Below are 13,101 nucleotides of genomic sequence, written 5' to 3' on the forward strand. Positions count from 1 at the left end.
GCTTAAACAATTAAAGTGACTTATTTGTACAAATTTATAATTTAAAAAGGTTTACGATGTCATCCTTCTCAAAATCTGCATCTTTGACCTCGTTGAATAACATTTTAAATTCTTTAATTTGTGAATTTAATTTGAAGCCTTGACTTGTCAAAGCAGGTTAGACGTCCATGTTGACTAAACAGGTTAAGCTGCATCCTCATTTTATCAAATAGTGATTGAAAATGTGAGGTCTGAATTGAGCACCATGCACATAGTATTTTAAAATTAGATATGAGATTTAATATGTACCCAAGGATCTTCTACTCTGACTCCTGAATAATAGTTTCATTTTAAGCAGTGATGGAAAATATTTTGCTATTACTTTAAAACAAAATATTTTTCATGTGACATTTTTAAAAGATGTATTTGTAATAAATGTTCTATTGTGAACACCCCTGAATGTTCCATTTTAGAAAATTAAATATCCACATCCTTTTTTTGTTAATGGGCAGGGCTTTTGCTGAATTAAATTATTTGTTCTCATGTCTTTGAACCTCTCCTTGAAAAACATTTGTATGGCAAATTGTGGAATAGTGTGTGCTTTTTTTTTTATAGAGAGCCGTTCTTGGCTACGTTTGCTAGCCTCAGACATTCACATATACCAGACTCTGAACTTACTGTTCTTACTGTAAACAAGTTGTCATAGAAACAAATATAAAATGTTCTATGATTACAGCCAAGTTTACCGTCACAATAATTATAACAATATATGCTCACATAAACCTTTGTTTTAAACTATATTAAAAACTTAATTAAATGTTCTAAAACTGCATGCATGTGGTTTACCAGCCCCTCTGGGTTGATAGTACTGCTAACTTGTTTGACAAATCTATAGTCAGGGTAACAAGAAAAACACTCTCTTTCCATCTAGGGTTCTACAGTTATGTTCAATAAATAATTAGAATATAATTGAAAAGTTATTTTGTTTTAGAAAACCAGTTCACTAAGTGAAACACATTATATAGGTTAATTATACACAAACAGATGTTTTTAAGCCTTTATTTCAATTAATGATGATAATTGTCTGCTTACAATTCATTTAAACACAACATTTAACATTAGAATAACATATCAGACCAATAAATATTATTTTAGCACAGAAATGTGGGCTTATTGAAGTAAGTTTAATTCTTGCTTAAAAGTTCTCTGAAAAGGTACACATATTGTACATATATATATATATATATATATACAGTACAGACCAAAAGTTTGGACACGCCCTCTCATTCAAAGAGTTGTCTTTATTTTCCTGACTATAAGTATTGTAGCTTCACACTGAAGGCATCAAAACTATGAATTAAGACATTTGGACTTTTATACTGAACTATACATTCTGTTGATGAACTTCAACAGGTAGTCACCTGAAATGGTTTTCCAACAGTCTTGAAGGAGTTCCCAGAGATGCTTAGCACTTGTTGGCCCTTTTGCCTTCACTCTGCGGTCCAGCTCACCCCAAACCATCTCGATTCGGTTCAGGTCCGGTGACTGTGGAGGCTAGGTCATCTGGTGCAGGACCCCATCACTCTCCTTCTTGGTCAAATAGCCCTTACACAGCCTGGAGGTGTGTTTTCGGTCATTTTCCTGTTGAAAAATAAATGATGGTCCAACTAAACGCAAACCGGATGGAATAGCATGCCGCTGCAAGATGCTGTGGTAGCCATGCTGATTCAGTATGCCTTCAATTTTGAATAAATCCCCAACAGTGTCACCAGCAAAGCAACCCCACACCATCACACCTCCTCCTCCATGCTTCACAGTGGGAACCAGGCATGTAGAGTCCATCCGTTCACCTCTTCTATGCCGCACAAAGACACGGTGGTTGGAACCAAAGATCTCAAACTTGGACTCATCAGACCAAAGCACAGATTTCCACTAGTCTAATGTCCATTCCTTGTGTTCTTTATCCCAAACAAGTCTCTTCTGCTTGTTGCCTGTCCTCAGCAGTGGTTTCCTAGCAGCTATTTTACCATGAAGGCCTGATTCACACAGTCTCCTCTTAACAGTTGTTCTAGAGATGTGTCTGCTGCTAGAACTCTGTGCGGCATTGACCTGTTCTCTAATCTGAGCAGCTGTTAACCTGCGATTTCTGAGGCTGGTGACTCGGATGAACTTATCATCCGCAGCAGAGGTGACTCTTTCCTGGGGCGGTCCTCATGTGAGCCAGTTTCTTTGTAGCGCTTGATGGTTTTTGCAATTGCACTTGGTGACACTTTCAAAGATTTCCCAATTGTTCGGACTGACTGACCTTCATTTATTAAAGTAATGATGGCCACTAGTTTTTATTTACTTAGCTGCTATTTTCTTGCCATAATACAAATTCTAACAGTCTATTCAGTAGGACTATCAGCTGTGTACTGTATCCACCTCCTGCATAACACAACTGATGGTCCCAACCCGATTTATAAGACTTGAAATCCCACTTATTAAACCTGGCACGGCACACCTGTGAAGTGAAAACCATTTCAGGTGACTACCTCTTGAAGCTCATCAACAGAATGCCAAGAGTGTACTTAGAACAACCTAGAATATAAGACATATTTTCAGTTGTTTCACACTTTTTTGTTCAGTATATGATTCCACATGTGTTAATTCATAGTTTTGATGCCTTCAGTGTGAAGCTACAATATTCATAGTCATGAAAATAAAGACAACTCTTTGAATGAGAAGGTGTGTCCAAACTTTTGGTCTGTACTGTATATATATACAGGGGTTGGAAAATGAAACTGAAACACCTGTCATTTTATTGTGGGAAGTTTCATGGCTAAATTGGACCAGCCTGGTAGCCAGTCTTCATTTATTGCACATTGCACCAGTCAGAGCAGAGTGTGAAGGTTCAATTAGCAGGGTAAGAGCACAGTTTTGCTCAAAATATTGAAATGCACACAACATTATGGGTGACATACCAGAGTTCAAAAGAGGACAGATTGATGGTGCATGTCTTTCTGGCGCATCTGTGACCAAGACAGCAAGTCTTTGTGATGTATCAAGAGCCACGGTATCCAGGGTAATGTCAACATACCACCAAGAAGGACGAACCACATCCAACAGGATTAACTGTAGACGCAAGGGGAAGCTGAAGTCTGAAAGGGATGTTCGGGTGCTAACCCGGATTGTATCCAAAAAACATAAAACCACAGCTGCCCAAATCACGGCAGAATTAAATGTGCACCTCAACTCTCCTGTTTCCACCAGAACTGTCCGTCGGGAGCTCCACAGGGTCAATATACACGACCGGGCTGCTATAGCCAAACCTTTGGTCACTCATGCCAATGCCAAACGTCGGTTTCAATGGTGCAAGGAGCGCAAATCTTGGGCTGTGGACAATATGAAACATGTATTGTTCTCTGATGAGTCCACCTTTACTGTTTTCCCCACATCCGGGAGAGTTACGGTGTAGAGAAGCCCCAAAGAAGTGTACCACCCAGACTGTTGCATGCCCAGAGTGAAGCATGGGGGTGGATCAGTGATGGTTTGGGCTGCCATATCATGGCATTCCCTTGGCCCAATACTTGTGCTAGATGGGCTCGTCACTACCAATGACTACCGAACCATTCTTGTGGACCAATGGTTCAAACATTGTATCCTGAAGGCGGTGCCGTGTATCGGGATGACAATGCACCAATACACACAGCAAAACTGGTGAAAGATTGGTTTGATGAACATGAAAGTGAAGTTGACCATCTCCCATGGCCTGCTCAGTCACCAGATCTAAATATTATTGAGCCACTTTGGGGTGTTTTGGAGGAGCGAGTCAGGAAACGTTTTCCTCCACCAGTATCACGTAGTGACCTGGCCACTATCCTGCAAGAAGAATGTCTTAAAATCCGACCAGATACATTTTATCATTGGTAAAAAATCATTTTGCGATGCAAACAGTGTGAACAAATATTTAAACTCATTGTATAGAAGGATAAAAAAACATTTTCTCACTGTCTGCCATTACATACAACTAAATGTTTCCTGTTTTAAGTTGGTTAGGACTATTAAAACTACTCTTTTCGAAAGATGTTTTAAAAGATGCAAATTCTTTTAAAAATTAGAATTTTTAAAAGAATTTGTATAAATCTCTTGAATCTCTTGAGGCGACTGTGGTTCAGTAAGAAGAGTGGTTGTCTTGCTATCCAAGAGTTGAGGGTATGATTCCAGCTTCCTCCTGCCACAAGTCAATGTGCTCCCATGCAAGGCACTTAAATTGCCAACTGATCTGCGTATCGGTGTATGAATGTGTGCGCATTAGTGAGTGCATCTGGGTGGATGTGGCTCTAGTGTAAGCACTTTGAATGGTCAGCATGACTGGAAAAGCGCTAAATAAGTTCAGTCCATTTACCATTTACTTTGAAAACTTCTGATAGGTTAGCTTGAGTTAGAAAAAGGTTCACCCCTGGATGTACTTTACGGCAACACCTCAAACATACTGCTTCCTTGAGATACATAGTTGAAAAAAAGGTATAAGCCACAATATCAGGAAGATAACTATGGACCTCCACATCTGGTTCATCCTTGTGTACATTTTCCATATGCCTGATAGTGCTACGTTTATCTGTCCAAATAATATATGAAAGAATGAAGACCAAAGGATTGTACAGCCATTGTACCCCTTGGGAAGCAAAGACATTCTGTGTACCAGAGATAAATGTGTTTTGGTGGAAGTGTCATGGTTTGTAGTGTTAATGAAGGCAGACCAGAAGCAGTGTGGAGTAAAAAAGAATTTAATATTAAAAAACAGTATTTATTGACATGGAAATCAGGTGAATCTCATCAGCCGAATGCTAACCAGTTGATGTAGAGTACTGAGCAGAGGAACTGAGAGAAAGTGAGTAACAACACAGAGGTCGCTGAAACAAAACACTAAAGGAACTGCAAAACAAGAAGGAAAACAACTAAACACAAAGGAAAGAACTGAGTTTGGCAAGACCTAAACTACAGTAACGAAAGACACAGAGAAACTAACTGTATATGGCAAGACATGAATAACAATAATAAACACCAAAAAATAATCAGAACCCAAACATAAAAGAAAACCAAAACAAAGACAAGTGGATCATGATTTGAAGATATGCATTTCAACTCTTGAACACAGTGAAAAGGTCCTGGAAAGAAAGACTACTCAGTGAGGAGGAAGCTGTTACTTCAAAAGCAGCATACAAAGTCTGTTTGAAAATGCTCTCAGGGACAACCCTTACTTTTTTGTAGACATGTCCTGTGGTTTGATGAAATGAAAAATTAAGTTTTTGGCCATAATGACCATTATTACATTTGGAGGAAAAAAAGCAAAGTTCACAAGCTTCAGAACAGCATCCCAGTTTTGAAGTACAGGGGTGGAATCACCACTATCTTATGTGGATGTTTTGCTGCAGGAGGGACATTTCACAATATAGATTGCATCATGACTAAAGAACATTATGGGAAAATATTAAAGTAAAATCTCAAACATCAGTCAGTATGTTAAAGCTTGGGCACAGATTGGTCTTCTAAATAGACAATGAGCCTAGTCACACCTAAAATTGGTTACAAAGTGGCTTAAGGTAAACACAGTGTTTTGGAGAAACCATCACAAAGCTGATCTTAGTCCTGTAGAAAATTTATGAGTGGAGCTAATACTGTGTGTGTGAGAAAGAAGGCCTACAAAGCTGACTCAGTTCCACCAGTTCTGGTGGAGGAATGGGTTAAAAACCTTTTGCAAGAATATCCAAAGCATTTGACCCAAGTCATATGATTAAAAAGGCAATTCTAGCAAATACTAAGAAAATGTATGTAAATGTCTACAAGTAAAAAAAAAAAACATGACTGACCTACAATGGGAAAACTTAGTCTGACTTATATCAGATACCAGTTTGCGTACATCTGGTTTAAAATGTATGAACATTGATCTAAAGATTGTGTTGTATTTTTATCTTTGTAGTTAGATTTTTTATAGATTATTATTAACTCAATAGTTTTAGCGTCCATATGTTCAGTCAAAGCAACACATTTTTAATGTTTAACACTTGGTGATGAATTATGACACCTATCTTTATATTTCACTGCAAAGGAGACATCCAGCACCAGGCTCTGGAGGAAATGATGCAGAGAATTAAAAAAGGCATTCAACTTCGACCAGTCAACCAGTCACCAAACAGAGGTGAACAAAAGGTTAGCACAACCCTTCATTTAACAGGTCTTTATGCTGAGATGATCAATTGTTTTTAAATTTGGGTTATAAAATCATTATGGATCTGTTTTCTTGGCAGTTGTTGCTGTGAGTCTCTGAAAGCACTTAAATGCGGTGACACACAGAGAGGTTGAAACAACATGCTATTTATTTTTGCATATAACAAGAGTCAGAAGTAAAAGCCTTAGGTCACATTCGGACCTAGTTACTAAACTGTGTCCTAGCTGATCTAGATAAATGTATGCTGCATTAAACAAACATTCCCACCTGGCATTAAAATATGTTCTAAGCAATCAGATCTCAGATACCTACATGGAAATAAACACGTAGCCATGCCATATGGTGGGCTGTTAGCTTAACAAGCATGACTTTAACAGGTATGGTGATGTTTCTATAAATGCTGCGGTGCCAGGAGTCCAACATGGAGGTATGGATAACCCACAGAAGAGCTCTTGAGAGTGGTTGAGAGGACACTGGAGCTCACAGCGGAGTTTTGGAGACTGGTCCACAGGTCACAGAGGAACCCTGGAGAGCAATGCTGGGTGTGCTGGAACTCATGAAAGAGCCCCCAGAGAGCAAAGCTGGAACTGCTGGAACCCACAAAGGAGCCCTTTAGAGTGGCTCTGGGGATGATGGAACCCTCGGAGGAGCCCTGGAGAGCGACGTGGAATTCAGAAGGAGCCTCGAAGGAGCTTGCGAAAGCGGCGTAGAAGCTAAAAGAGACCGTGATGCAGTTCAGGAGAGTGAAAAGAAAGCCAGAAGACCCCTTGATGGAGCTTGGAGACAGGAATGTGAGAATGTGACACAGGAACTTGGGATCATGAGATGAGGTAAGCCCACCTGCACCCCCTCATTGGAATACTTTGGATCAGGAAGCAGAAGCAAGAACATCTGGACATCCCATCAGAGGACTCAGGATCAGGAGACAGAGAAGAGCCTACTTCGACCCCCTCTTTGTAGAACTCTGGAACAGGAACACGAGGGGGATCCACCTGGACACCCTCGTCAGAAAACTTGGGAACAGAAACACAAGGCGGGTCGCCCTAGGAAAATGAAGACTGGACATGCCAAGCATTGGCTGGACCATCATAGACAGGACTGGAGGCAACTCTTTGACAGTGCCATCTGCAGTGTGCAGAGGAGTATGACAGAGGTCTAAGTGAAATCCATCTAAATCTACAAAGAACAGAACCTAAGAATAAAATAAGAAACTAAAAACAAAGAAATTAACTAAAATCGAAAAACCCTAATGGCAAATTAAACTATTGAATTTAGCAAGACCATTCAAACACAATAAACAAAATACTATGTAGGGCAAGAAAACAACATGCTACCTGGTAATATTCAAAAATGATTTGCTGGAAGGGCAGGGGGTTATCAGTTAAGGGGAAAGTTAAATGATAAAACATGGGAAGTTCATACACCTTGTAAAAGTTTCTGTATTTCCATTTGTGAAGTAAAACTATGGAACAGTTCAAATGTGAAACTCAAGAAATGTCCAAACATGAAACCAAAATGAAAATACAAAATATAGGGATGAAGAGTGTATCTGATTATTTCTTAGTAATTACAAATAAATGTGTCCTTTATTTCTTTATCTTTAGACAAAGTCTCAAAAGGATTTTTGTATCACACCAAAACTTACATCACTGGCTGAGAGTTTTAAGAACAACATTACCAAATGCAGAGTACATTAAACACTAAGCCCAGACATGAAAAATGAAAGATTATTATGGAACAGAAAATCTGCCTCTGCTGCTAAAATCACTGAAGTATATCACCAGCAGCAGATATCAAGTGTTATAAAAACCTGTTCTTTGTGTGTGTGTGTGTGTTTGTGTGTGTGTGTGTGTGTTGAGCATATATTGTTCAGTGCTCTCAAATCCATCAGTCTTCGGGATTATCTAAGAGCTTCTTGTTTTGTTAAAACATGACGTACGGTCAGGACTTCTTTCAGTCTCCTTGTTCCTCCTTAACAACACTGTCAAATTAGATAGCATTAGGGCCTGCACTGCAAGGTCATTATAAATAATGAGGATGGAAAAATTATCATGACTCAAAATGCTTATGTGTTAACACATTTATTTCTTATAGAAACTATACATCTTTATTCTTGAGTACAATGTTGCATCTTTGTGGTGAGAGAAGCAATTCATTCTTTAAGTGCTGAATGAGGTAAAATAGGCATAATGTGTCATGCTGTTGTTTATTTACCAAACCCATTTTCTCCTCCTATTTTCCTTTTATCAGACCGAGAGGCTTCCCTCTAATTCTGCCATTCAGGAACTTAAAGGCATCATGGTAATGGTGCTTTGAAGCTGTGTTTTACTAGTTAAGATTTCTGTTTTTCTTCTGTGTTAGGGAAATCTTTATTTTAGTTCTACATAGAAATCTTTGCATCAAAGCTTTATGTAGGAAATTTATAAAAATCATCCTGCATCAGGAACGGTAGTACAAAGTACAACCTTTGTACAAAGTACAAAGTAGAAAAATTTAATTGGTTGAGTTCATTTACCTGCTGGATATACATAAGTCAATAATAAAATGAGTAATGTTTTATTATTATGATCATTAAACCATTATTCATACAAGTGGTCTCATTGAGACACATTCTCATTTAAGTCAAGTCAAGTTTATTTATATAGTGCTTTTCAGCAAGGCACTCAAGGCGCTGTACATAAGGAAAAACATTACAATGATACAGAAAATCAAACAACAGAGGTAATTAAAAAAAAAATCTAAATGAAATAAAGAGAATAGAATGATGGATAAGAAAATTAAAGGAAAATTGGACTGAAAACTTTACTATTAATGTTTAGATAACACAGTCAAAGGCCAATCCAAACAAGTTTTTAATCTTGATTTAAAGCAACTTAGGGTTTCGGCGCTTTTACAGTTTTCTGGGAGTTTATTCCAGATTAGTGGAGCATAAAAACTAAAAGCTGCTGATCCATGTTTGGTTCTGGTTCTGGGTATGCAGAGTAGATTTGAGCCAGAAGACCTGAGAGGTCTGGCTGGTTGATACACTGACAACAAGTCTGTAATGTATTTTGGTGCTAAGCCAGTGATTTATAGACTAACAAAAGTATTTTAAAGTCTATTCTCTGAGCTACAGGGCTTTAGAACCGGGGTGATGTGCTCCACTTTCTTAGTTCTAGTGAGGACACGGGCAGCAGCGTTCTGGATCAACTGCAGCTGTCTGATCAACTTTTTAGGCAGACCTGTGAAGACACTGTTGCAGTAATCAATTCTACTAAAGATGAACGCATGAATTAGTTTTTCAAGGTCCTGCTGAGACATTAGTCCTTTAATCCTAGAAATGTTCTTTAGGTGATAGAAGGCCGACCTTGTTACTGTCTTTATGTGTCTCTGAAGGTTCAGGTCTGAGTCCATCACTACACCCAGGTGTGGAGCCTGACTGGTGGTTTCTAGCTGTATTAACTGAAGCTGTGTGCTAACTTTTAAACACTCTTTCTTTGGTCCAAAGATTATTACTAAATTTTGGCACATCCATGCATTGATTTCTTCTAAGCATTTACCAAGCGCTTGAATGGGTTCATAGACACCTGGTGACATCATAACGTATAGCTGTGTGTCGTCTGCATAGTTATAACAATATTTTCTCATAACCCTGTCCTGTCTGACCATTTTTTAATAACCTTTGAGTTTGATTTAACCGAGTACTCCGCACCTGAAAGAAAATTTCATTATAGTAGATCATTATCAGACAATGCTGTAACAACCTTTAAAGAATCTGTTCCACTTTTGATTTCCTCATCACAAAAAAACACAGTGGAGGGCAATAATTTTGTTTCTTCCCCTTCACAAATTGATTCTCTTGTTCATAGTGTTACTTCATCATTGCGTGGTGCATTAGACAATGCAGCCCCCTTGAAAAAGAAGGTAATTATTCAAAGGAGGCTAGCTCCCTGGTTTAAGTCAGAGCTACGTGCTTTGAAGCACAATGTTAGAAAATTGGAGAGACAATGGTGCTCCACACACCTAGAGGATTCCTACTTAATCTGGAAAAATTGCCTACTGATGTATAAAAAGACACTTCACCAAGCCAGAACAGCTTATTTCTCATCAATAGAAGGGAACAAGAATAATCCTAGGTTTCTCTTTAGTACAGTTGCTAAACTTACACAGAGTCATAGCTCTATTGAGCCATCCATTCCCTTAGCTCTCAGCAGTCATGACTTTATGGGATTCTTCCAAAATAAAATTGATTCTATTAAAAAGAAAATCTTTGACATGCTCCCGAAGATGATTACTTCACCCTCAGCAAGTGAGACAACATTGGAAGTAACTGTAGAAGCTGATGTGTGTTTGGACTGCTTTGATCCAGTGGAGCTTCCTGAGTTATCAGAAATATTAGCTTCATCCAAACCTTCAACTTGTATGTTAGACCCAAACCCAACCAAATTATTTAAAGAAGTGTTCCCTCTGATTACCAGCCCCATTTTAGATATGATTAATCTATCCTTAGTAAATGGATATGTACCACAAGCTTTTAAGGTAGCTGTAATTAAACCTTTAGTTAAGTAACCTTCGCTTGATCGAGATGACTTAATAAATTACAGACCTATATCCAATCTTTCATTCTTATCTAAAATTCTTTAGAAAATAGTTGCTAATCAAATGTGTGAGCATTTACACAGCAATGACCTGTTTGAAGAGTTTCAGTCAGGCTTCAGAGCTCATCATAGCACTGAAACAGCTCTGCTGAAAGTCACTAATGATATTCTTATGGCTTCAGATAATGGACTTGTGTCTATACTGGTTCCGTTAGATCTCAGTGCTGCATTTGATACAGTCAATCACAATATTCTCTTAGAAATGCTGGAACGTGCTGTAGGGATCAGGGGAACAACGCTAGGCTGGTTTAAATCTTATTTGTCTGACAGATTCCAGTTTGTTCATGTTAATGATAAATCACCTTTAAACTCCAGGGTTAATTCTGGAGTACCACAGGGTTCAGTACTTGGGCCAATTCTCTTTACTATATGTATGCTTCCATTAGGTAAAATTATTAGGCAGCATAGAATAAATTTTCACTGTTACGCTGATGACACTCAGCTTTACTTATCCATGAATCCTGATGAGCCCAACCAGTTAGATAGACTACAAGCATGTCTTGCAGACATAAAAACTTGGATGACTTTAAAGTTTTTGCTTCTAAATACAGACAAGACAGAAGTTGTCGTCTTTGGACCAGAGTCTTTAAAAAATAAACTGCTTAGTCCATCACTTAACATGGATGGCATTAAATTGACCTCCGATAATAAAGTAAAAAACCTCTGTGTTATTTTTGACCAGGCCATGTCATTTAAATTCCATATTAAACAGGTTTTTAGGGATTCTTTCTTTCATCTCCGGAACATTGCCAAAATTAGAAATATCCTGTCAAGGAGTGATGCTGAAAAACTAGTCCATGCATTTGTTACTTCAAGGCTGGACTATTGTAATTCGTTACTATCAGGATGTCCACAAAATGCAGTTAAAAGCCTTCAGCTGATTCAGAATGCTGCAGCAAGAGTTCTGATGAAAATTAAAAGAGAGATCATATTTCCCCTATTTTAGCTTCCCTTCATTGGCTCCCTGTTAAATCCAGAATAGAATTTAAAATTCTCCTCCTCACATACAAAGCCCTTAATGATTTAGGTCCATCATACATCAGAGATCTGATTGTTTCATACATTCCTAACAGAGCACTTCGTTCTCAGACTGCAGGTTTACTGGTGGTTCCTAGAGTCTCTAGAAGTAGAATGGGAGGCAGATCTTTTAGTTATCAGGGTCATCTCCTGTTGTACCAGCTCTCAGTTTTAGTCCATGAGGCAGACACCCTGTCTACTTTTAAGGCTAGGCTTAAAACTTTCCTTTTTGATAAAGCTTATAGTTAGTGGCTTAGGTTATCCTGAGCTATCTTCCTCATTTTTCACCTCCGTATTCTTCCCTCCCTGTTGGATGGAGTAAGGGGGAGTCAGGTTTAGCCTAAACCAGCTCAGTTATGGTTGAGGTGCAAACACACCCTTCATTTTTGCTACCTGTATGACCCCCTCTCTTTTCCAATGGTTATGGTCAATCTGACAGAGAGAGGTATCCCAATTGTTGTGGTTTTTTAATATAACAATGGCAATCAGTGGGCTCTACATGGACAAACCCATCCCAGCATTTTGCCCTTCTGCACCCACTTGATTTTTTTATCTGTCCAGGAGAACTTCAACAAAACTCGCCCTCTGCCACAAGCTGGGTCACCTTCACCAAACCAGGATGAGGAGCTGCAGAGGATATTGCTGAGACGGCGAGATGCCCTCGAGTCCTAACACAATGCCACAAATTTCCATCATCCTCATCTTTGACATTATGGGATGCTTCAACCATTATTAGTTTTTGGTTAATCCAGAAGTGTCATGATAACTTTCTCACAGTATCAGTAGGTGAGTCATGTACTACAGAATGTTGATCACTTTAAAAAAAACTGAATATCTTATCTCCTTAGATCAAATAAAAAAATAAATAAACTGATTATTTTTATGAGTTTGGATCCAGTTTTTCTGCAGGTTTTGTCCCCTTTTTTCTCTGTTGCATTTTGACTGGTTAAACCTTGTGACTTGATGTGGCTGGATACAGAGGACAGAGGATTATCTTCAAAGTTACAGAGTAGATATCCATTTTAAATGAACCATGTGATTATGCTCTAATATGCTTTGACACAATTTAATTATGAAAAGATCTCCACACATAAAAGAGGAAATATAGGAGTTGTTTACTTTTAAATGAAAATGAATGATGGTTAGCATATATCACTGATTTACTTTGAGACCCTTAGTCCAGTCCAATGAAAGTTATGAACCCCACACCACCTTTTCAAGGCTTGTTAAAATATTTTTTGATAAGCCCAGGCTTGT

The 13,101-nt window shown here is 38.4% G+C and overlaps 1 protein-coding gene across 3 annotated transcripts in view; it reads left to right on the forward strand.

Moving 5' to 3' along the window:
* The window catches only part of shtn1 (shootin 1), a 90,998-nt gene extending 78,275 nt beyond the window's left edge, over nt 1–12,723 (forward strand). For 2 of the 3 annotated variants that reach the window (XM_047350964.1, XM_047350965.1), the window contains exons 13-14: nt 6,071–6,171; nt 8,441–8,539. In XM_047350964.1, the coding sequence (XP_047206920.1) occupies nt 6,071–6,171; nt 8,441–8,506 (167 nt within the window). In that variant the 3' untranslated portion in view covers nt 8,507–8,539. Of the gene's footprint in view, nt 1–6,070; nt 6,172–8,440; nt 8,540–12,405 lie in introns of those variants that run through there. The other variant, XM_047350966.1, reaches the window with a different exon arrangement.
* Nucleotides 12,724–13,101: the final 378 nt, after the last annotated feature.

Source organism: Girardinichthys multiradiatus, chromosome 22 (genome assembly GCF_021462225.1).
Source record: "Girardinichthys multiradiatus isolate DD_20200921_A chromosome 22, DD_fGirMul_XY1, whole genome shotgun sequence".
NCBI lineage: Eukaryota > Metazoa > Chordata > Actinopteri > Cyprinodontiformes > Goodeidae > Girardinichthys > Girardinichthys multiradiatus.